General features: G+C 42.7%; 1 protein-coding gene across 1 annotated transcript; it reads left to right on the top strand.

The window, feature by feature from the left end:
* The first annotated feature begins 71 nt into the window (after positions 1-71).
* NUFIP1 (nuclear FMR1 interacting protein 1) lies at positions 72-23,044 on the top strand. The gene is made up of 10 exons (XM_083828437.1): positions 72-346; positions 501-589; positions 1,594-1,698; positions 2,326-2,388; positions 2,695-2,771; positions 8,986-9,078; positions 12,847-13,112; positions 17,021-17,149; positions 18,661-18,893; positions 21,810-23,044. The coding sequence occupies exons 1-10, from the start codon at positions 124-126 to the stop codon at positions 22,146-22,148; spliced, it is 1,617 nt and encodes a 538-aa protein (XP_083684563.1). The 5' UTR covers positions 72-123; the 3' UTR covers positions 22,149-23,044.
* The last annotated feature ends 728 nt before the right edge of the window (positions 23,045-23,772 follow it).

The raw sequence follows: 23,772 nt of genomic DNA, 5'->3' as shown, positions 1-23,772 counted from the left end.
ACCACGCCCCCCGTCGCCCCGCCCCTCCCTCCTCTCCTTTAAAAGCGGCGCGTGCTCCGCGCGCCGGAAGTGACGCGCAGAGCGGAAGTCGGCGGCGCGTGCGGCGGCAGGCGGGCGGGCAGGATGCAGGCGGGCGGCGGCGCCGCTGCTGCCGGCGGCGGAGGCTTCGGGCCCGGCCTGGCCGAGGTGGGCCCCTTCGGCTGGTACCCGCCGCCCCTCCGCCCGCCGCTCTTCTGCCCGCCGCCTCCCCCCTGGGAGCCCGGCTTCTGGCCGCCGCACGACGGCTACGCCCCGCCGCCGTGGTACCCGCCCGCCTACCGCGACCCCCCGCGGGGCCCGCACGCTGGTGAGGGGCGCTGAGGGCGGGGGGGGGGAGCCAGCGCCGCGTCCTCCCCGCGGTCCCTCCCCCTTCCAGGCCCTCGGACGAGGTGCGCGTGGGTTTTGCCGGCTGTGCCGGACACCCACCGCTCCGTTTCTCCTTCCTTTTTTTTTTTTTTAAGGTGGGAATGGAGGTTTTCCTCACGATTGGCAAGGAGAGCAAGCGCCCGCGTTTTGTAAGCGTGCTACGGGTGGAAACGGCAAGCAGAAGGTAAGGATGGGTGGTGGGTTGGGCTGTCTGGCCTCCTCCAGGGGTCGCTTCCGATCTTTGATGTTGTGTGAGTCCGTGAAGGTGGCAGCCACGTGGGGCTTGTGTCCTCGTGGGGACCCTGTGCTTTCTTCTAATATCTCTGTAAGAGAGAAAATACACGATTACCAAAAGAAGAATGATGAGCAGGTTGCAGGAGACAATTCTCCATGTTTAGTCAGCTCTCATGAGATCCCACTCGGAGTACTGCATTCCGTTCCGTGGCCCCCAGCACAAGAAGTCCATGGGTCTGCTGGAGTGAGCCCAGAGGAGGGTATGAGGCTGGTCAAGGGGCTGAAGCATGTCTTTTTTGAAGGCAGGCTGCAGGAGTTGGGCTTGTTCAGGGACCCTTTGTCTGGGAATGTAGCAACAGGGCAAGGGGAATGGGTTTAAGCTAAATGAGGGTAGGTTTTGATTTGATATGAGGAGGAAATTCTTCACTGTGAGGGTGGTGAGGCCCTGGCACAGGCTGCCCAGAGAAGCTGTGGCTGCCCCATCCCTGGAGGTGTTCAAGGCCAGGCTGGATGGGGCTTTGGGCAACCTGGTCTGGTGGGAGGTGTCCCTGCCCATGGCAGGGGGTTGGGACTGGGTGATCTTTAAGGCCTTTTCCAACCCAATTTCCTACCCTAAAACAGGTAAACTCCATTAAAAACTTGTATTGTGGTGATGTCTGATGGTATAAATTACGTTAGTGGTCTGCTGTGTTTTCAGGGCCTGACAGCCTGATCCCACTGCTGTGTATGGTGGGAGAGGGAAGGATCTCTGCTGCCCCCTGAGCTCCTCTTACCTGTCATGTGAGAACAGGCATGGACTGACTGGATGGCTAGGAGACTTGTGCTGTACCCCCTCCTCCTTCCAGCTGCTGCTGAATCTGTGCCTGCCTGATGTGCTTGCAGCAAGCATTATTTTGTTAATTAATAATGGAAATGTCTTTTTACTACTGTGCTGATACATCTTTTTCCTCCTAGAACAAAAAGAAAAAGGAGCCGGTTTTCTCCCACTACTGTGATACCTGTGACCGTGGCTATAAAAACCAGGAGAAGTATGATGAACATGTTTCACAACATACACAGGTTGATGAGCTTGGCTTCTTTTCTTTACACTTTGATTTTTGGTTTCATGCCTAAGTAGATAGCTGCGGTCATGCTTTGAATGGGAGACTTAGCAAAGATTCCTGAGCTACAAAAAGTCTTGTAGGAGACTTTTTCTGATCCCTGTCATGGGGGAGCTCTCAGTTGTGGGTTTGGTTTTGTTGCTAAAGTCACTTTCATGTCATTCTTGTGAGTCGTTGCTAATTCACCTCAGCACTGTGAATTACTTCAGTGACATTGGTGTACCATGTTAAAAACCTGTGTGAAAATGCTGTACAGGAAAAACACTTTAAAAATCAACTCCTTTATTGCAAAGAAGTAATGAGGTTAGAAATTAGACAGCCCTGCAAATCTTTCTCTTATTTTAACTTCATGTTTTCTCCAGTTACCAGGCATGTTCACTGGCTATTCAAAACTTGTATGGAAGTTACAAGTGTACTAACCCTGCTAACTGGTTTCAGTTATGTCTGTTGGAATTGTGGCTTAAGCTCTGCGCAGCTAGCTGTGCAGTCATCTGGCACTGACTCTGACCTGTGCCTAAACGCTTGCTCTGATTTGCCTGTATAAAGTGCTGTATCTGATGTTCACCCTCTTCCCTTTACCTTGCAGTGCACAGAGGAAGGCTGCAGTTTCAATGCCCATGAGAAGTTGGTTCAGATTCACTGGAAGAATGTAGGTATCCCAGCTGGCCCTGAAAAACTAATCTGTACACTCTTTCCATCTGCCCTTTTTGTTCTTTTGGGGCTTTGTCATTTGTCTGGAATGACTATGTAGCACCTCTGAGTTGAATTTGTTATAGAAATCTACAAATGAGAATGTTCAATACTTTGTTTCCTAATGGATTTGTTCTGTAATTGCTGTCTGCAGCCTCAATGCTATTGGAGACAAAAGCAGTGTGATGCTGATATAATTGACATGTTGCTTTTTTCTTGTGTTCTTCCAGTCCCCCTTAAAAGACCTGTGAAATGTTTTCCGTAGGTACATGGACCTGGTGCTAAAAGAATAAAATTAGATAGTCCAGAAGAGATAGCTAAATGGAGAGAAGAAAGAAAAAAGTGAGTATCGTGATCTGTGAGCTTGTTTTACTGTACGTTCCTTGAGCGGTAGCAGGATGGCACCCGAAGGACGGTAAGCAGCTTCGTTTGATGCTGCAGAACTCCTGAGGTACCAGCTACCCTGTGCGGGGATGGGGGCTGGCTGCATGCAGATTGGTCAGATGGTTGTAACAGAAGGCTGCAGAGGAGGAGTCAGCTTTCCCAAAAGTTTGATTTGGGTGCCCCAGGTTAGGGGGATGACCCATTCCTTGTTGTTTAAGTAGATCCTATTTGGGAGTTCTTTTAAAGAGATTCCTGCATTGCTTGACGCTTCTCTTATGAAAAAACAGAATCCATGAATGATACCTCAAGCAGACTGACTTGCATTGTAGCTAGGGTATGAGGTAAAGTTCACATGCACATGATATTTCTCACTTCACCTTCTGTGATGTGAAGTGGTATGACTTCTTATTTACCAGCACTGGAGTGTTTAAAAATTCACTGTACTTTCATAGACCTTATTCCAGTGACTTCTTCGGAGTAAAACAGATGAAAGTCTAATCCTCAAATGAAAGTCTAATATTCAGCAGGTGAAAGATGCAGGTTTTCCTCACTTCTGTCCCTGACTTGGAATACAGTCCTGTGAGTGAGCAGTACGTGGGTTTGCTTCTGTGAGCAAGAGTCTTGTATGCACAGTGGAAAGTGACATAAATTACATTACAGGGTTACTGATGATTGGCCTTGGCATTGTACTGGTGGTCTCTTTAAATGAAAATAACCTGCACTGTCTTTCTACTCTCTCAAATGAAGAGAATCACATGGTGTCTGTTTATAACAGCTTATTTTGATCTGGAAACATACTTAAAATGCCTTAGTTAACTGTACTGAAGTTGCTTGTGGTCTGTGCAAGTGCAAGATGAGTTTTTGTTCCAAAGTTTCCTTTTTTCAAAATGTACTTAAAAAAAACAGGGATGGGCTTTTTTTAGTGGCTTTTGTTCTAAATTTTTCCCACCCCCCCATGACAGTTAGTCCTTTGGACAAATGTCTAAGGACATTTCTTACAATGTCCTTAGATTTCTGTCTCGGGGCTACTGTTACAAAACTAAGTGTGGGCCTCAAGGGAAAAGTGAATACTTGCATGCAGGGTCTCTTCATTTTCAACTTATCTACTGTGTTTTGGGATGTTGTAGGAGAGTGGCTGGTTCTAAGATTTAAGTTTTGAAGTGGTGTTCAAGGTGTGTGAGTACATGCTGTACTGTGTACTAGGACAGTAGGGAAGCAGGCATTGCATGCACAGTCACGTTTTATGTCCTGTTTGCTTGGGGATTGGGTGCTGTGACTGATGGCTGTGGTTAATTGTAAGGATGATGCTCTGCCTGGGAGTATTTCTGTTGACTTTCTAGAGACTCTTATGGCAGATACTGGTTTTTTATTACAGATGAGTATGATTTGGCTGTGGTACAAGGTTGCAAGCTCTTTGTTTTGTGTAGGATGGTAAAACAAATGGAAACGAAGTGGTGTAGTCATGACCACCAAGGGAAAAGGCAGTGTGGGATGAGGGCCTTCTGAACCGCGGCCACTAGATGGGGTAGTGCGGTGGCTTAGTTGGGTACCTCCGCTGCTGTGTGGGCTTCCTGCTTAGCTGTAAGGGATGCGTGTAGAATGACTGCCTGGGTGGCTGGTGTTACTCTTCGCACAGCGAGGAAGTCGTCCCAACTTTCTCTTTAAAAAAGAAAAGGAAGCTTTTGTGAGGCATTAATTGGGTTTCCAGCAAAGCAGCAGCTTAGCGCTGAAGACCTGTTGTTGACTGGCAGTAAACATTGCATTGTAAAGAAAAGGGGGACACCAGAGGGAGTCTGAACTAGTAGACAGCTTTGGTTTATGGTCAAAGGAGAAATGCTTTTTCTTTCATTCTTAGCTCTGACCAGAGCTTCTAGAATCTTTTTAGGTCATTAGTAGTCTGTTTCTATCTAGCTTGTGATGATTTAATGTGTGTGTTCCCATGTTGCATCCTGAACGCTTCTGTCTTGCTTGTTCTTTAAGCTGTTATAAATTACTTAGAGTTGAGATTTTCTTTTTATTCAGCTGCTGTGTTGCTCAGTTGTCTCTGGCTAACATCTGTTGGAAAGAACCTGTGTTAACAGTGCAGCATTACTCATGATGAGGAAAGGGAGAGGGGCAAGCTGGTGATGAGTATCTTTGCACTAAGTATGCCAGGTGAGAATGCCGTTTTCCACTCTCAGTTTCTATAGGATGCCCTGGTTGCTGTTTTTCAGTCTTTGTGTCTCTACCTAAATTTTTTTAATGGCTTATGGCCTACTGAACCTGTTAAGGCGAGCGATCTGAAGGCTTTTTAGTGGGTTTTGGCCTACTGAACCTGATAAGGCAAGCAATCTGGAGTTAAATGGACAGGGGTAGAGATGAAATTGTACAGGATCGAAGAGTTTTTCTGTCTTGCAGACAACTGGTTGTGGACTCTGACACTGGCTTTGGTGATTACAATTGCTTTTCTTGTTCTGATTCGCCCTGTCTGTTCTAACTGCTGGGAAATGTGCTGTCTTCAGCACTTTTAAATGCAAGCTTAGAGGGAATTACCAGCAGTGCATTTCCTTAATGTGTCAGAATGTGGCATTGCGGTCTTCCATTCTTTCCAAGTGAAATCTGAGCCCTGGTAGGCCAGCTGTTTGCTCAAGAAGAGCTTGTTAGAAAGGTTATCAGGAAATAAGACAAAGCTGCTCTGATGCTGAAGCAAATACCTAAACTTATTTCTTTTTTAGGTTCTAGTATAACACTGGCGACTTTATCTTATGTATTGCTTCTAAATTCTGCCTGCCCCCCTTGCTTTTTATAATCTGCTGGGTTTTGGTCCAGTTAAGGAAATACAGCAGTCCAAGCCTGCAATTTGTCTGACAGGCTGAGCATGTGCTTAATGAACGAAGGCCGGTGCTGTCAGCCAAACCACTTTTTATTAATTTGTGATCCTCTAGCTGAATAATGATAGTTCTCGAATAGCTTGGCATCCTCCCTGGTGGTGCATTCATAGCAGTTCAATACATAATAAGGAAAATGAATTTCCTAGGGTCTGATAAAGCTAAAGACAAAGCCAAGTGGATTGAATGTTGTTAGATTAAGGTGGATGTGGATGGGATAAGTACTTGGAATTGCTGCCATGCACTGGTAATAAAACTGCCTCATGGTGAAATCACCCTAGAGATGCAGCGCCTGATAAAATGCCTGGGAGCCTTGGAAGGGGATTGTATCAGCTCCCTGTGGGCTGTTTGTCCCCTTTGAGCTATCAGTGCCCCCTTTGCTGTTGGTTGTATGTGTACAATTTGAGATGAGCGTAAGAAGTTACCAAGCCAATTTGGTCACAGTGCTGTTCCCGTGAAGATGATCGATTTGTATAGATCTGGACTCAGAAATTCAGTGCAAACTGCCACAGAAACAGCTCAGGTCTCTTTTCAGCTAGGCATTGGCAAAGCTTTTTTTATCCCCAGTGCTTCCTGAGAGCTAGTTTACATGGTTTATGTGGACAAGATGGAGTATGCTGGACTACGAGTGCACTAGCCTATGTCATACATGATTTTTCAGTAAATTAATCTATTTGCTAAGGCACACTGAGTTAGTTACACTTAATGTTACCATTCCCCTTCTCTGGAAGCTTAGAGTATCCTTTACCTGCATATCATTTTGTTGGTGCAGATGTAATCTTAGCCTTTGAGTTTTCTAGTGTTATCTTGACACCTTATGCTGGAAAAACTTCCATGTGGTTATAGAAGCATCTTTGGGTGGAATCTGCAGCTGTTACGAAACGGGGCTGCTGCCTTGGGCAGTACTGACTTCTGTCAGTGTCTGTCCATCACGGCCTGGTTTAACTCCCTCTTCTACAAGAAGTCACCGGGATTTGTAAAGCCTTTGTGTTGACTGACAAGGCTTTTTGTATTAAAGTTGTGACAAGCTGTTTACAGGACCTGGGTGCTGGGTTACTTCTCTTTCGCAGCTAATGTTTTAAGAACCACATCTTACTGGGGAAGGAGGGCATACCTTCTGAGAAGGATATAAACCTGGCTCAGCTCATCAGGTACTACATGTAGCCCTAAATGTGGAGAGACTGAGCACGGGCCCTTCATTCTACGTTGTTACGCATGTTCAGGAGCAGTCTTCCTAAATTTAGCCTTCCTGAGTAAGAATTCTCTATCAAAAAAATAATCTTTCTGGTCTACCCTGAGTACTTTGTAGCTGTTCTCATTGATTTTTTTGTAAACTATGAGGCTGCACCATGTAGTTGTGCCTCAAGACCATGGTGTTTGTGCTGTAGGCATCAGTCTCCACTTTGGGATGATGTGGATCTAGTTGCCTCTTTGGATAGATCTAGCTGCTGCTGTATGCTTTATTATGTGTGCAGGCAAGGTAAAGATGAGTAAAATGCTGTTGAACCTCTAGTCAGGGGAAGCTGGAGAAGATAATGGGTACAGGTGCTATCAGATATACTTTTGCAGGAATACTGAGACTTCACATTTGAAGTTTTTACAGCTGTTAGCTCCTGTCTGTCAACTGAAGAGGCTTTCTAAGAGAAATTTGTCTGTCTTGGCACTGAATCGAACTGAAAGCGTTTACGGAGTTCTTTATGGTGGCTCAGTGGAGGGAGTGGTAACTCAGAGGAATGAGAGTGGGAGGCAGTCATGTCTCAAACCACGTTTTGAGAGCGTGTCTGAATATGTCTTCAATCAGCATAACTACAGGAGCACTTGGAAGACTTCTTTTTTTCCCCAGAATTAAGGGTCTTCCCTTATGTCCTTGTAAATAAAAATGTGCCTAAGACAAAAGACAAGCTTGGGGTTCTTCTGAGCATAGGTAACTCATTTAAATAGCTCTTTTCCTGTGGACCTTACTCCTGTGAAGGAAAGCATCTTAAGTTTTATCCTAAAACTGTGGAGAGCTGCCAAGCACAGGGGTCTTTGTGAATGTGAAACTCTCGAGATTAAATAATTCATTCCACACCTGCTGTTTGCTGGGAGTTTTATAAGGTGGATGAAGAAATGTAGCTAATGAGGAAGAACAGAGAAACATCATGTCCCTATGCTCACTTGAGCTGTGTGGTGAATTTTCTGGGAGAAATCCAATGAAAATAGACTTTGACAGCCCATACTCAAATCCTCTTGAACGAGACAAGTTCTGTTTAGGTGTGTCTCAGAAAATACTTCTCATCTTTTTCTCTTGGTATGTGGTTGGAGCTGTCTTGCATCAGTGTGAAGCTTAATGTTCTTGCTATAAAATGGAGGAGATGTGTGTGATAAGATTAAATAATTAAAGATAGGAGTCCCTTTTGATAGCTACATTATAGTAAGTAGCTGTTTGAAAATGGAATAACACGGAGCTTAATAGACTTATCAAATATTGATCCTCCGTGGTGTTCTCCAGAGATGGGTGGGGGTGTTTCCCATTTCCTACCTTTATCTCAGAGTGCGGGGATTTAGCTAACTGGTGTTTACAGAGCAGCCAGGGTAGCCAGTTAAGGCTTTGACAGCAATTTACAGGAGGCCTTGCATGTTAGAACCAGCGTGGTGTTCATCTGCAGGGAAGAATGGTGAGGGAGGTGGGGAGTGGGAAGAGAGGGGTGGTTAGTGAGATGGTTATAACAGTAGGCTTGTTTTTTTGTCTGCATGACTTAGCAATTTTTCTTGAAACTGGAAGAAAAGGGGGCAGTAATATTGGTGTAATAGAGGTCAGTATGCAAGCACTGTACTGAGGAAGCTTGTGGGTTTTTTCCTTATCTATCCTATTAAGGGAATTGTGCACCCAGAAGCTGTTCTTGTAACCTTTTTTGCAAAAGAGTCGGGCAGTTGTTTTGCTAAAGGAATGCTATACCCCAGGATCCTTCAAATACTACAATTAAAGCACCATAAAATGAAATTGCTGGACTAAATCATGCCCTATTGTGTGTAGGGGTAGGTAGAGGGTCCAGAAGCATGACTGTACTGTTTGTCTGTAGCTTGTTTGGTTAGGTAAATCTAATAATGACAATTTAGTGGATTTTTTGGTATTGAAGTAACTAAGCGTAAATACTCAGGCTTCTTTTCCTTGCCGTGCCTTTTCAAGAAGGAAGCAGTCTGCTACCCTTCTATGAAACACCTTAAAACCTTTTTATGCTCATAGCAGATGTTGGTTTGTTAAAGGGTGAATTGACCAACTACGGTGAAAGTTTTAAGAACAAGTGATTTTTTTTTCCTCCTAGAAATTTTCCTACATTAGCGAACATTGAGAAGAAGAAGGTGATGCAGATGGAGAAGGAAGAAAGGGGAGAAGTCCTGACTACCCCACAGTTTGGGTAAGCATTTCGAAACACGGCTGTTACTTCTGAACTCTTTAAGAAGAAAGTAAGCTCTCTTACTGTGGTGTCCAAGTACTCAGTGCTTTCACTGTTCACACCATCTAGCTGACTTTAGCAGGGTACAGGTCACTTGACAAATTGCAGATGTAATGTTCCTTTGTTTACAGTGCTTCATAGTCCACTTCGGTTAAATTAAACAATAATTGGTCTAGAAACCTGATGTTCTTGCTGAATTCTGCACTCCGGCTTGTTTGAGAAAAGCATGTTCTAGTGGCCACTTGTTAGATCACCCTAACCTTGGTCTCTGAAAAAGAAATAATGGGGATGGAACATAATGAAGCTACGTGGTCTAATCCTCTTATGCCTGAAAATGGCCCAGGGAGACTTTAGGAGTGCATTTGGCTTCTTAACTCTCTACTTTCAGATGATAAATCAAACTTTAAATGAAGAGCAGAGGAAGAATTAACTGTTTTCATAGCTTAAGCAGTGCTTTTGTTGCTCTTTTCTTCTACCCTCCATCTTCATTATCTACCTGCTACCTTTCTTACAGGCCCAGTCCTTGGTCCTCTTGGATTTTTGTTTCTCTCGTACTGTGAATTACTTCTCACTTTATTTTTATTACTTCATTTTCTACTCTCCCCAGTGTCAGTGTTATATGGAAACAGCCAACTCCATTAGCTCTGTTTTAGGGCCTGTGGGAAGACTTTTAGATAATCTAGGAGTGGTGGATTGTTATATTACTTGTTTAAACTGGAATGACTGGGCCAGAAGGCAGGAGTGGACCTACTTCGAAGGGAGACTTGCTAAATTAAACTTGCTGCCATGTGGAAATGAAGCTGGAGCTTGTTGACAAAAAGCTCCTTGAATATATCTCCTTGAATAAAGAAAATAAAAAACCTTGCACCATTTTTAATCAGGTGAACTAGTGCAGGATAGGGTTTGTGCGAGGCTAGTATGATTTGTTAAAAGATGATAATGCAAGTTACCTTGATGCTGCATTTGCTTCAGATGTTTACCCACCCCCTCCAACCAGTTGCCTTATGATTCTGGAAGGGAAGGCTTATAAAAGACTGAAGTAGCATCTTTTTTCCTTCAAAAGATAAAAAGGTGCAGAAGTGCTTTGGACACGAGGGGCCAAAGCTACAAATGTGGAATTATGTTTGGAGATTCTTGTAAGCAGAGATGAGTTTTGCTTGTCAGAGTAATAAACTGTGGGGTGTCTGCAGGTTTATTTGGTAACTCTTGTAGCTCTTCTAGTGAACTGTGAGTCAGATGCCATATGTAGTCTTAAATGTCAGTCAGAAATTCCATGTTTATCTATTAGATGTGTCAGTACTTTTATAGCTGGAAAATTGTTAGGGAGGAAAAAAGCCCTAAAAAAAACCCTACTGTTTGGTTGCTGTTTGCTTCCACTTAGTGACTTTTACCTCTGGTTGATTTTAGAAACTAGTTTGGTATTTTTTCCCCTTAAATGCTAGCCCTGTCTGCTTCATCTACTGTCCAAAAACCTGTCGTTTCTGCTTGGTGCATCAGCAGTAAAGATTCTGGAATTGGTGCTTATCTGGCAAACTTACTGATGCAGGAGGCAAAAATAGAATAGAGCTTGTTCTCTGCAAGCTGTACTATTAAAGCAAATAGCTAAGGAAGATTTAGAAAGGATTAGATACTTAACACTTCTGCAGCACTTACCATTTGTGGTTCTCTGAAGTGCTTTACAACTGCTAATTCTCGGCATCCCTGCGTGTGAGATTAGAGATGCAGAAGGACCACTTTGGCAGTCTGCGTGGTGTCTTGCAACAGCTAATTAATAGAGCGTGGCTCTTCCACCCCTTTGGACAGGCAGTGAAGAGTACAGCTTGCAGTAGAGGAAGACAGATGCCAGACTTAAGTTTGTTGGGATATTTGTGACCTTGGGGTTTCCTCCTGGGCGTTTGAGGCCCCAGGGAAATCCAAGGCTTTTTAACCCTTGGCTAAGGATGGAATGTCTAATTGAGCCTATATTTGCTCAGTAGCACCCATGTCATACAACATCCTGAACGTAGAGCCCTGTTGTACAATTTGGTCTTAAATGGAGGTGAGTTATGGGAGATAACATTAGCCTCACTTTGTGGATGAGAGGCTGATGCACAGGAAGGTGGTGGCTTCTCTTGAATCACAGGAGAACTAAGGTGGGTGATGGTATCGGTGACGGCTGAGAAATCAGTGCTAGACAAACAAGAAATGATGGGAGAATAAAGTGTTTTGTCACAATATAAAGCAATTTTGAATGCTATGCCTGGTCCTTCTCTAGAAGAGCTTATAACTGAAAAGGTATGGAAGAGGGAAGCATGAGTTACAAATGGAAACACTTCTTTGCAAACAGAGGTGGGTGGCTTAGAAGGGTTGTATGACAATTTAAAAACTTGCATTGGTGTGAAGAGATAAATAGAATAGTCAGTGTTTCTTCTAACTCCAGGAAGAGCAGTTGTCAAATGACTGTTTTATTCATCAGAGTGAAAACCAAAGGAAGTTCTTTTTCACGAAACATTCACACCTTTCTGCAAGTCTTTGGGGAAACTGAAAATTTTACACAGCACCCCACAGCATGAGACGCAACTATTAGTGTCTGGTGAGCATCTCTGGTTGGAGAGGGTCCCTAAGCAGTGTATTCCTGAATGCTGGAAAAAGATCAATGTGACTGCTTCCACAGAAAACCAGATGTTCTGCTGGTTGCTTATCAATGACAAGGTGCCAGGTTAGAAAGGTACCTTTGGGGTTGGCCTTTAAGATAAACGGCTCAAGACCCAGGGAGAAGTGTCAGGAAGAAGCTCTTGACTGAGCATGGTGTTACACTGGTGACTAGGGCTAACTCTAAGGTCCTAGCTAACAGGATCTCAGCTATGCTGGTGGTGAGATTAAGGGAGAGAGCACTGAGCCAAACGAACCATGGGGCTCATTCAAGACTGTCAGATCTTCTGTGTCTCTTGTGGTTGTAACGTGCTGATGACTATTTGTAGTCTGGTTTTTGCTTAATTGAGTTTCTGTTACTTGAAAAATATCTTCAGGAGGCTTATGTTTTCAGTTCTATATTTGCTTTTCTGATGTCCACACCTATTCTGTCTCAGATTCTGATGAGTTTTAGGCTGTCCAGGTACCTTCCTATAAATGTGGTTTGTAGGGTAGCCTGGAAGATTAGTGGAACTAGCATGCTGTTCTCATTCTGTAGTTTAGGACTTGCTTTAAACCCCACTGTCATGATGAAAGTTTTCTTTCCTTTTCCATCGGAGGAAGAGATGAATGGCATGTTAGTTGGAGGCAAGGGTTAGGCAGTCATTGCAATTGATTCTTCACTGAACTGTAACTGGAGAAATACTTCAGAAGTGGAAGCATGCTAACAGTAGATGCTTACCTTCTAATTCCATATATGCTCTGCCTGTTTTCAGTGACTTCATTGTTTAAGTGCAGTGAATGTTTATTGACTTTGTAATCTGAAATGAAAACCCTGTCTTCACATGGTAGATGATCAAGGAGCTTGCTTAGCCCTTTACATTTGTTAAAAGATAAAGTTCGTCAACTTCAAACTCTTCACTGAGGTTCTGGCTTGGTCACATCCTGCCAGTGAGATGAGCTGTGACTGCGTGTGTGGTCTGTTACCACGTGTTTGTTGAGCTGGAGGAAGTCCCTTGCATTGTTCTATGCTGTTGTACCTTGAATGTGGGCCTGAGCTGTTTGGTGACTTTATTCTTGCAGGTTGTCATTTCTGTGAACTTCCTTTCTCTCTTCCAGCAAAATGAAGGGGATGTGGAAAGCTCCAGAAGATGAGAGGCCTGGGCAGCAAGGAAGGCAGAGGAGGAAACAGAAGCGCCAGTTCTGGAAGAAATTTAAGAAAAATGGTGGCGATGACAATGTACCATCACAAAGAAATCAAAATGAAGCTAATGGACCGGAAAACAGCACGTGTGAAAAAGAACATGAAAAGCAGCCTGTTTCGGAGGCTCAGCTGTGCATGAAGGACGTGGACCCTCTCAGTCTTCTGGCAAACAGTGATGTTGGTAAGATGAAAAACTTGAACTTTACATAGCACTGTTGAAATGATTACTAATGTTCTGTGCAGCTAGCAGCTTCTAGGGGGAACTGGAGATTTAACAAAAAAAAAAAACACACACAAACTTAGTCCTTGTTGGAAAGAGGGCTAATTGGGCACGTTTATAATAAATTCTCTTAGTAGAAAACTAATGAAAGGAAATCTAATGAAAGGTTTTCCAGTATGTTTGGACAATAATAATACCACAGAGCCTGTTGTCATACTTATCTTCTCATTGTTATTAAAAAAAAGTCCAGTTTTGTGGCTAAAATAGTTCTAGGGTCAGTAGGGTCAAAATTTTGTAACTTTGAATATAGGCCAACATCCCAGTGTCTAAAAGTTGCATTTAGAACTTCCTTTTATATGGACACTTCTGTACAGATGTATCCTGATTCAGGACGTGGTCTTCTAAGAAAACTCACAGTGAATGTTATGGAGTGGGTCTGTGTTTTATCTAAAGGAAATGGGGCAAATCTTGCAGTTCAGGGAGCTTCTGCCCTATTTTCCTGTTACAGGCCTAGTTGGTAAAGAACCTAAAATACGAAGTCATTTGAAGAAGGTGAAAAATTCTGATTTAGAAAAGCTGACACAATGCTTAAGATGCTGCCAGCATTAAGAACTTCTACATAAGTTTGCTTGCAAGCCATGTTAATCATATTATAAACAGAAAATCTAGCAAGTTATTCTTACGTGTTTTTTTCTTTGAGATGTTTGAAGCATCAGATTTCCTTTATCAAAAACATCTTAATTTGAAGAGGGGAGACAGGATGTAGGAGTGTCCTGAATATGGAAAATATCCATGCTGGATATTTATTTTGGCTTCACATCTTCAAATACATTACTAGCTTTAAATCAATATTTAGCTATCAAATTGAAGAGGGTTTCTGGGCTCTTAAGGGAACACCTCAATTCTGTCTCCAACAAATACTTGACCATAATTTTATTCTATCTATAGCCTCCATAGATAAGGAATCCTTTTTGTTCAAAACACTTAGTATGGAAGGGCAGCAAAGGGAAAATAATTTGAGCCTTAAGGAATTGATATTGTAGTAATTTTGGGAAGGAGACCATAGGGATTGGTATCAGGAGATAGAACAGTGTCGAAGATGATGTGTGGAAGTGTTTGTACATTTGGTGGTGCTTGTCTTTGGTCCGAGCTAGATTTCTTAGGAAGACACAAGTTTCTTTTTGCTGCGGTGTTCAGGGAAGGTGAAGACTGGGAGGCTAGCTACCTATGTTTTGGGGTGAGGAGGAGTCTCACGAGCTAGGCACAATGGTAGGGGAGAAACAATACCATCTGATTTGGTTTTGAATTAAGGTACTGAAAGTTTTGCCTGCTAGCCAGGGTTTTGGAAGCATCAAGCAGTGTGAAAACAATCATTTTTAAAGACTATTTAATATCCCTTTGTGTCCTTTAACATTGAGAACATGAAAACAATGTCTTTCCTTCTATGAGTTAAATCATTTAAATGACACTAAAATGTAAACGTTTTTCCCTTAATTTCAGTTTTTGCTAAGTTATCTATATAGTTCTTTATTTTCCACGTGTGTATATTTTCTAAAGTATTGCTGCTTAGGTTTTTTTTCTCATGAGCATGTTTTGTTTTCCCTGTGCTGGCAGCAATATAAACACCACTGATTCAACTATTTATAATATAGTCAGCAATGATGTAGTGCTCTTAGAATATGGCAAGTAAGCTGGCTTATACTCTATTTTTAGCAATAAGGCTAGAATGCATCCCCTGGAAAGACTTCGGATGCGGAGTTTCTCCTCTGGAAAACATAATCTTCAATTAGTGGGAACAAGAGCTCAGCATCCCTATGCAATTTGTTTATTCCACTAATCTTGGCTAGTTAGGAAACAAAGGGCGATTAAATGGAACTGCATTTCTCCCCAGCATCTGTGTTTTGCTTAATGATAGAAATTTGAATTATACCAAAGTAGAGTTAGTAACTTTAGGTATAATAGGTAGAAAAGGAAAGCGTTATTACATGTTATTAATAGCAGTTGCATTTTTATACAGCTAAGTAGAATAAACATTTTCTTTTAAAATCATACCACTGAAGGCCATGATTTTGCTGTATAGAAACATTTTGTTGGAGCATTCAGACCTTTCAAACAGCAGCAGCCCTTTCTCTCAAGGCAATGCCTTTTTGCGTAATGCATTCGCTGAAGTTCTGTTCATTATCCAGTTCCTTCAAAGCTAAAGAAATTGAATGATATGAAGAAAAGGACATTTTTCTCTTAATTTATAAACAGAAACAAGGTAAGAAGATCAGCCTGTCAGGTCTAAAATTGTGGGGCATCTGTTGACCAGGAACAGTCAACTCTATTTAGTAGTTCATAATGCTTCCTCCCAGTGTGGTAGGTACTGTCAAATAGACAATATATTGCAGTAAGTGTCTTCCTAATTTGCCAAAAAGCCAAGTTCGTAATGTTAAGTCTTTAAAAACTGATTTTTACTTGCATGACTAGATAGTTTTTAAACTTAAAGTGTAAAAAAGGCATCTGACCCCAGTGTGCACTTCCCAGTTTGAATGTGGTAGTAGAGAGCAGCTATGAATCAACATAATTTGGAGTAAATGTCAGAGCTTTACAATTGCTTAAATTTATGTGAGTGCAGTATGTTCTCTGTTAAGAAAATGCGCTGCATTTCCATGAACTTCCAGTATGTTTGGGAGTTGATGTGACTACTAAACTAATGAGAATCAGCCTCTCAAAAAAGAGTACTGAGGGAAAAGAGGCAGATAAGTAGTTTTAGATAAACACCTGTGTATTTAGCTAAAGTTGTTCTACCATACAACATGTCAGTTTGATTTATTGGAGCTCAATTGTTGATGATATATTAGAAGAAAATAGCCAAACACTTGTGATTTTAAAAATAAAGATCTCGAAAGTGTTTATTACAGCATATCTGCTTACAAAATATTGAGCAGCTTTCCTGTGGGGTGTGATATTCAAGCTTAAACAGATGAGGGGCGGGAGAGGGCACAACTTTTTGTGAAAATAAGACTGCAACCAGTCTTTTCCAGTAGTCCGAAGAGGCTAGTTTCTCAAAATGTTTGTGGTAGTGTTACATATATCCGAATGTGTATTACTGACAAGCATTTCCTAGTTTTCTTAACCTCAGCACTGAGTGTCTTTCCAAGGTCTTAACACATATAGACTCTTTGCATTAAACTAAAGCCATCACAATTTTGCATGTTTATTTTTTAGAATGTTTTTTTGGTAGTTCTATTTTCTTACTATGCTCCGTTTCATCATTTTTGTGCTGCTTGCCTCTCTTCTATTTTCCTGGTATTCTTTTTTTGTAGCAGTAATATTACAGTAAGACTGCAATACCTCACTTACTCACAACACTCTGTGGGGATTTAAGTATCAGTCTGAAGTCCTGCTGAAAACATTTGTCCAATTTGTGGTGTAGGCCCTAAATGTCCCTTATGAACTTTTGCTGTCCAAGAATTTTTGTTGCTTGTGCTTTGCACGAGGCTAATTGTTGTTGTGAAACTGTTGGCTTTCTGCATCCCCACCCCTGCCTCCACAGGGCTAAATCCAGCGAAACTTCAAAACACATTATGAAATCCCCTTTTTTTTTCCTGAGCTTTATAATAAAACCTGTAATTATGTTTAATGTGTGAAGAAAACCCAAGCTGTTGTTCAGGGAACTTGACCTTCTCTTTGTTTCTATAGCTCTGCTAACTGTAAATCAGTGGTGAGAGATTTTCCACCAAATATCTGTGGAGAGTATGCAGGTATGCTCTGTATCAATCCACAGTGTTGAGCAATGATGCCTATCACTCTGTCATGATCAGTTAAGGTGGCTGTTCATACAGGAGAACTTGGAAAAATCCCTCTTGGCTTTTCTTCCCCCACAGACTCTGACAAGGATGAAGAAGCAGCTGAAGATGGGAAGCTGGGGATGACTGTTGTTCCCAAGCAGGTCACCTCAGCCCTGAGTTCGTTGTCAGCCAACTATGGCAGTGCCTCTGAGAGTGAGCCTGAAGGTGTGTATATGCTCGTACCCTGCTGTTCTTTCCCTCTTTTCCTTTACGTTGCTAGTGTAAACTGCAAGCAATGAGTACTCAAAATTTCCTGAAAAAACTTCTCAATAAAGCATAGGTGTTGCAGAATAAAACGCAGCATGTAAGCATTGGCCCACCTGTTAATATAATGCTAGATCAGTGGCATTGGCTGCATCTCCAAAACATCTGCTTACGGAACTGCCTTGATTTTTTTTGGGTCTGTCTGCTGGTGCTGTAATTCAGAGCTGTCTTGTATAAGCTTAAAAATCAACAGAAGTAAAGAGAGAAGCTTGTTAAAGGTTATGCACAGGGGTGTTTTTGCAGTCTGTGAGATCTCTCCAGTGTGCTTTCGGTGGCATGCTAGTACTGGTACAAGTCATGCATAAAGAAGCAGGGAGGAGTGAAAGCGTATGTCATTTTCCTCCCAGTCTGTTTCCCCATTCTTCCTTCCTCCCAGTTTGAGCACTAAATGGGTTACTTTATGGTGTGAGCCATTACTAATTCCCGAGTATAGTGATAACTCCTGGTCTTGGAGAAGTACCCAGACAGAGCAGGGCCTTTGTGCAGTCACTTGGTGCACTGCAGTGACCCTGTCCACTTTGGCTGTGCCACATCTAATTCCTGGCCTTTTTCTAGCCCTACAGCATTCTTCAGAATGTCTCAAGCAGAGCTTCCTGAAAGATTGAGTGGGTTTCTTTCCCTGCTTTGTTTGCCTTTTCTCAGCACTGTGACCTGGGTTGAAGGGTGGACATAAAAATTTCTTTGGTTAGGGTGTGTATCATCAAACTTCCCAGGACTTCTAGGGGCATGCTCTTGGAGAGGAGGGAGAGCAGCCTGTCTTGAGCCTCGCTTCAAATCATGTTTGAATAGAGCCAGGAAAGTGCTGTTATACACTCACAGTAAACTGATTTCCATGTCCTTAAGGGCTTTTTTCCCAGAAGGCTTCTGGGTTTTGCAGTAAGACTTGCACTCTGTAGTGCTTGGATTTTGTGCTTCTCTGAGTGTGTACATGCTGCTCCTTGGTCTGCAGTTAATTACCGTGCCTTTCTTGCCCCTGATGATCTACCTGAAGTTACAGAGGGCATCTAGCAAGGAGGGAATTGAACTTGGGCATTTTCTGCCCCAGTGTAGTGACTTCTCAACTGCCAAGCTTGCGGCAAGCTGTGCTGTGAAGAGGAAGCAATGTACTTCCACAAGGCAGAGCTGAAAATCTTGTTCAACATCTTAAAGTCAACCACACCTCCTTGAAAAAAACAAGTATTAAGTATCTCATTTACTGTTCTATGACTGTTTAGAGGTTATTCTTTGCATTTAAACACCAAAAACAAAAAACCAAAATCCAACCCAAACAAAAGCCTCCCTTCTTTCAAGTAAACCTTGCACATATTTTACATCAGGTTATGTGAGTAAGAGGAGTACTAATGAGCTGCCAGTGCGTGGGGATATAAGCATGCTAAGTCTAGGAGATAACTGTTTTTTGTTGTGTTTTTTAGAAGTCTCCGTCAAGATTGCAACAAAAGCTGAGGAAAACCAGGCTGTGCTCAGAAATACGCCTCAAACTACTAAAGTTCATCAGAATCCAAAGCTGAATCAAGAACATCCAGAATCTGTGGACACAACGTTAAGAACCTCAAGTACAAATGCAGGTTCCCCCAGAGGCCCTGATAAACGGGCAAAGAAACCATTACCTCTCCTTCCAAAGCGTCGTCCAACCCTGCTGGAAATGGTGAGTCTTAGCACTAAAACGATGCTTGCTGCACAAGAGCAGCACTGTTGTGAGTGGTTCTCCTCTCCCCTGCAGGAAGTTAGAGCAGTCTGTTAGCTGGAGCAAAGGCCCTGTCTTAAAATAGCCGAGGGAGCGTTTCCCTCCAAGTGTAGATGCTGAAACAGCTGTACAAGTATCCTGGTGTGCGTTCAGGTAACGACTGGCTTTGGTGAGCAAGAGATGGCAACTTAATCGTGTGCCTAAAGTGAGCTGCACAAAGGATAAAACCTTTCTTCTTACCTCTCCCCTTTCTGTGGTAATGTTCTGTAATGTGTTTGTATGTGATCCTGTCAGATTGATGCTGATCCTTCTCCCTTTGCGCTCAGCTTTGCTATTGAGCCACCTGACTGAGGAGACAGTTTCTTCAGCTGCAGTCAGACATCTTCTTAAGGGTGGTGGTGGCTCGAACTGTAGAGCTGCAGCCTGCACATGCATGGATTTCTGTGTAGGCATGTTGAGACCAACCTGAGGAAGTGATAGTGCGGGTGCCTCGAAGAGCAGGCTGTGTCAGAAGGGTCAAAAGAGACTTGTAGGGGGATTTCTGAGGTGTCACGGTTCTGTTCCAAGTAACAGCGTGAAGCACCCTGTTCGGAACTTTGGCTTTCTTTGTTACAGATAAAACTTAGCTAAAGCTTTTATCGCATTTAAGTGCTCAGAGCAATACTGGCCAGGAGGGCAAGAGGAGGTAGGCTACACTTGTGATCCTGTGAATAGCCAGCATAAAGCTTCCCTGCCAAAGGAAAACTCTGGGCAGAGCTCAGGAGAAAGCAGAGTGCCACTGACATCAGGGCTCTGATACAGCACAGGATGTTTAGGCAAGAGATAGTGGGGAAGGCACATCCCAAGCTGCAGATCTGGGAGAAATCCCTTGATAGTCCTCTTAGCACATACTACATTTGCTGCCAAGAATTAAAGCTGCTAGCGACTGAAAAGGGAAGTGTTTGCCCTTTGTGTAGCTCCCTAAGCATGCAGTTGTCTTTATCTCTTGCTCTTCAAAGTCGTTGGTGATCAAAGCAGTGAAGACTCTGGAAAAAAGTCATATGAAGGTCCTGCATGCTGGGAGAGGTATTATAGATGCTGGCAGAACAAGGAAGTCTGAATTGTAGCTTGCCAGTGTAGCCCACTTTTAAAATAGCATTTTTTTGGCCTTCTACTGTTTAAAATTGTTGTTAAAGGATGTGTACTGTGGCTGTGAATCACAGAGGGGTGCTTGAGATTTGCGGGTAGGCTTTTGCTGCGTAAAAACCTTGAGGAAGCAAGGCTGAAACTTCATAGTGAATCACTGCTGAAAATGTGTCCAGAAAGTGTAGTAGTAGTATGGCTCAGAAAAAGATGTCACCTCAGTGAAATGATGCTCTAAAAAAAGAAAAGGAGAGGGGAGGTAGAAGGTAGGAAAATAGCTGTGGAGATGTCTTGGCACTTATTAGACAGTCAATTTGAGCACTCCTAAAATGTGTTTTTTATAATCATGCTAACAATGCGTGTTTAGCAATGCTACCAGAATAATAAGGCCTGTATTGCATTGCTCCAGTGTTATCTATCAATGCATTTAAGTAGTAGGTGGGGTGGTGGTGTCCCATCTGTGCCTTTATCAGGCCACTTGGGAACATTTTCTCCTGCATTCTCCTGCAGAAAGAATCCCATTACGCTGCCCCTTCCCTGCCCTGCTGTGCAGCTACTGGTTGAGGCAGGAGGCTTATGAAAGCTCATTACGGGTGCCAGTGCTGGTAATACCTGGTGAGAGCTGCTTGCAACACCTCTTAATAAATAGTCTAAACAGAAATAAAACAAATGTGTACTGTAAAGTGCCTGGCTAGGCCATTGTTGAAACTTCCAGCAGCATGCTTCTCTGTGACTTCACAAGCCCAATCTAGCTAGGAAGTGCAATACAGGTCTCTTGCAAATGATCAAGTAGCCACAGATTTAGCTAAACCTGTAGCATATTCAGTGTTAGTTCTTCTGACACCGGGACGAAATGTCCTTCAGCCTCCTGGCTGTTTTTTAACGCTGAAATGAACTTTACTGAGGCTGAAGGAAATGAGGAAGGTTTCTAGCTCCTTGTTTAAGCTGTTAGACCTAGGTTGGTGGATTATATCCCAAAATAGTCACTGCTACTTAACCCCCCCAGTCTAGTAGGTGTTGAAAAATGCCCTTTCTGTGTATTTATAAGTATCTTTTACTCATAGGTATTAGCTAATAAAAGATGCATGGGTTATTAAATTACAGATACAGTATAACCTGCAAAGCCTAAGAGATGCCAACAGACTTGCTACCCTGCTGCACTGCCCATGGCCTGGAACGCATTCTTTAGTTTGGGTGTGTCTTGTCCATAATATGAGAATATCGTCATCTGGGTCTACTCTGGGAGAGAATGGAGGAAATTCCAAGTATTTAGATATATTCACTGATTTTTCTATGCCACCTGTGCAAACTGAGACCGACAGCTTAATCCAAAACATATATGGAGACTTGTCAGCTTGTTCAGCCTGCCTCAGGTGCATCAACAGTGCTGAATGAATGGCGCTTCAATGCATTCATTTTGGGCGCTTCAGTGTTTTCATCCATTTCAGTGGAACATTTGTCAGTAGTATAGTGGCCCTTCTGAGCCTCTCTTGTTGCAGGAGTGGTGTTTGACCAACCCGTGCTGCTCTAGCACCTGCTGCTGCTTCCCCAAAGGGCAGCTCCCTCCTTGCCTCCTTTCCAGATGCCTGGTCTCACCTCGTGTGTGCTGTGCCGGGCCTTTTGCTGACAGTACATCTCTTACCTTGCGCACACACCCCTTGCAAAAGAAAACAAACCTCCATGAGACCTGACTGAGTTACTTCTATTAATCATATTTGTTTTCTCCTGGTCATCGGGTCTTTTGTTTCTTTGCAGTTACTGGCCCAGGACATCCGGCACGAGAGGAATGTTATTCTGCAGTGTGTTCGGTACATTGTACGAAATGATGTGTTTGGACTTCACTTAAAAGCAGAACCCGAAGCTGGAACAGAGACTGGACAACCCTCTAAAACTACAGCAGAGACTTTGACAGACAAACTTGACGGATCTAATCGTTCTTGTAGCTCTGACCTTCAGTTAGCAGGAGGAGAAAAAGATGAATTATTAATAGCCCATGGTGAGGAAGCACCTGTAGATCAGACATCACAGATAATTCACCCAGCAGATGAGGAGACGTGGGAAACCCCAGCAATTCAGTGTGAAGAAGCACTGTAGGAGATAACTGTGCTGGACAATAAAGCAAAGGCTCAGCTTTTCTATCTGACACTTCTGAAAGACATCGGTCTAGCAAAATAATTATTAAAGCGTATACTGAGAACTGTTAAAACCATGTTTCTGATCTGCTCTGCCTGAGGTTACCATTTCCTTGTGAAAACAGCAGCTGTGTTGAGTACTTGCGTTTCCCCATGGCTGAAAAGCAGCAGTGAGACAGTGATCTTTCCTAGAGTAGGTGTGGATCCCTGCTTTGGAGCTTTATTGCTCTGTTTTCCTTTGTGGACAGCATCAGTCCATTGCCAGAGCCAAAGCAGTGTTAGGGTAGGGTGGATCCTCCTTATGTGAAATTATGGCCTAGAGTGTTTGAGTATCTGAGTGTCTCGAATTATTTGAATGTTCTTCTGAAGTGGTACCTGTTGCATTTTCTCTTGTTGTTGGTCTGAAGTATAGATGCAGAGATAACTGACCTGGCTCTAAAAGTACTGCTTGCACCAGGAGTCTCCCCTTCTCTGAACTAATTGAGTTGAGCAGAGAAATAGAAATGAGGGTGCAGACTGATGCAAGAACCTTTCTTTTAAAAAAGTATAAAAAAATAAAAATAGCAACTGCTAACTGCTTGTGTCAGTGCTAGATTGATGTTTGACCTCAGGTACCCATTGTTAAATCACAGGCCTTAACCCCTGTTATAGTCATTACCAGACCAATTTAACTCTTGAAGCAAGCTCTTGGTGTTGAGAATGCTAAGTTTAACTTACCTAAGTTGGAAAAGTTTACTAAGTTACTTGCTTGTCCCTCTAATATACTTTGGGAATTTATTAGTCTGGAAAAAGTCTTCCTTGGCACATTGTTATGTTTATGATGTTTGTACATTATCTAGCAATTTTTCATGAATCTGTGCATCCTTCTGTGTGGCTGTACATACATGAATGGTTGTGAACATTAGAAAACAAACCAAAACAAAGCAAACCAATCAGCGAAGGCTTAGAAACGAGTTCAGTCTTAACACTGCATTTGAGTCCTTGTGCAGGTGCTAATTTGTCACACTGACATGGAAACCATGTCATGAACATGATCTATTATCAAATCCTCCACTTCAAAATGTTTTGCTGCACTTCATCTTTTAGTCATGGTTAAATGTTGGAGATGAATTACCTTCTCAGGGATTGATTTTATTTGTTTTTTGGGTGGAGTCTAGCCTTCCATTCCACCACCTCAAACAGGGAGACTCACGTGGCTTTTTTTGTTGCTTAATAACTATTTTCAGTCCTCTAGTTCCTTAACTTTTAACCTGTGCCATACATCTCATTTGTGGTGTATAGAAAACGAGAAGTAGCTGAAAACTGTCCCACTGCTCTGCTATTTGTAGCTACAACTGCATATTGTGTTTGTAATGCACTGTCTAAATTTATGGAATTATATAAATATCAACACCCTTGTAAAAGTTGCGTGTCTCAAGAATGTGTAAATAGACTGGAGCAGTGATCATAAACATACTTCCAAGGCAGATGATTCATTCTTCCCATGATGGTCCCACAAGCCATCTCAATCACACTGAATTGGATATGGCTCTTAGATCTCTACTGCCATGGAAATAGCAGCAGAGGACTCAGCCACAGAGATTTGG

The sequence above is a fragment of the Anser anser genome (genome assembly GCF_964211835.1).
Source record: "Anser anser genome assembly, chromosome: 1".
Lineage (NCBI taxonomy): Eukaryota > Metazoa > Chordata > Aves > Anseriformes > Anatidae > Anser > Anser anser.
The sequence above is the reverse complement of the archived record's forward strand: the minus strand, read 5'-3'. Positions and strand labels throughout refer to the sequence as shown.

Coding starts and splice junctions, on each gene's coding strand:
- NUFIP1 (XM_083828437.1), top strand. CDS start 124: ATGCAGGCGGGCGGCGGCGCCGCTGCTGCCGGCGGCGGAGGCTTCGGG. Junction 2,772..8,985: donor TGGAGAGAAGAAAGAAAAAA/GTGAGTATCGTG, acceptor TTTTCCTCCTAG/AAATTTTCCTACATTAGCGA. Junction 18,894..21,809: donor GTCCAACCCTGCTGGAAATG/GTGAGTCTTAGC, acceptor GTTTCTTTGCAG/TTACTGGCCCAGGACATCCG.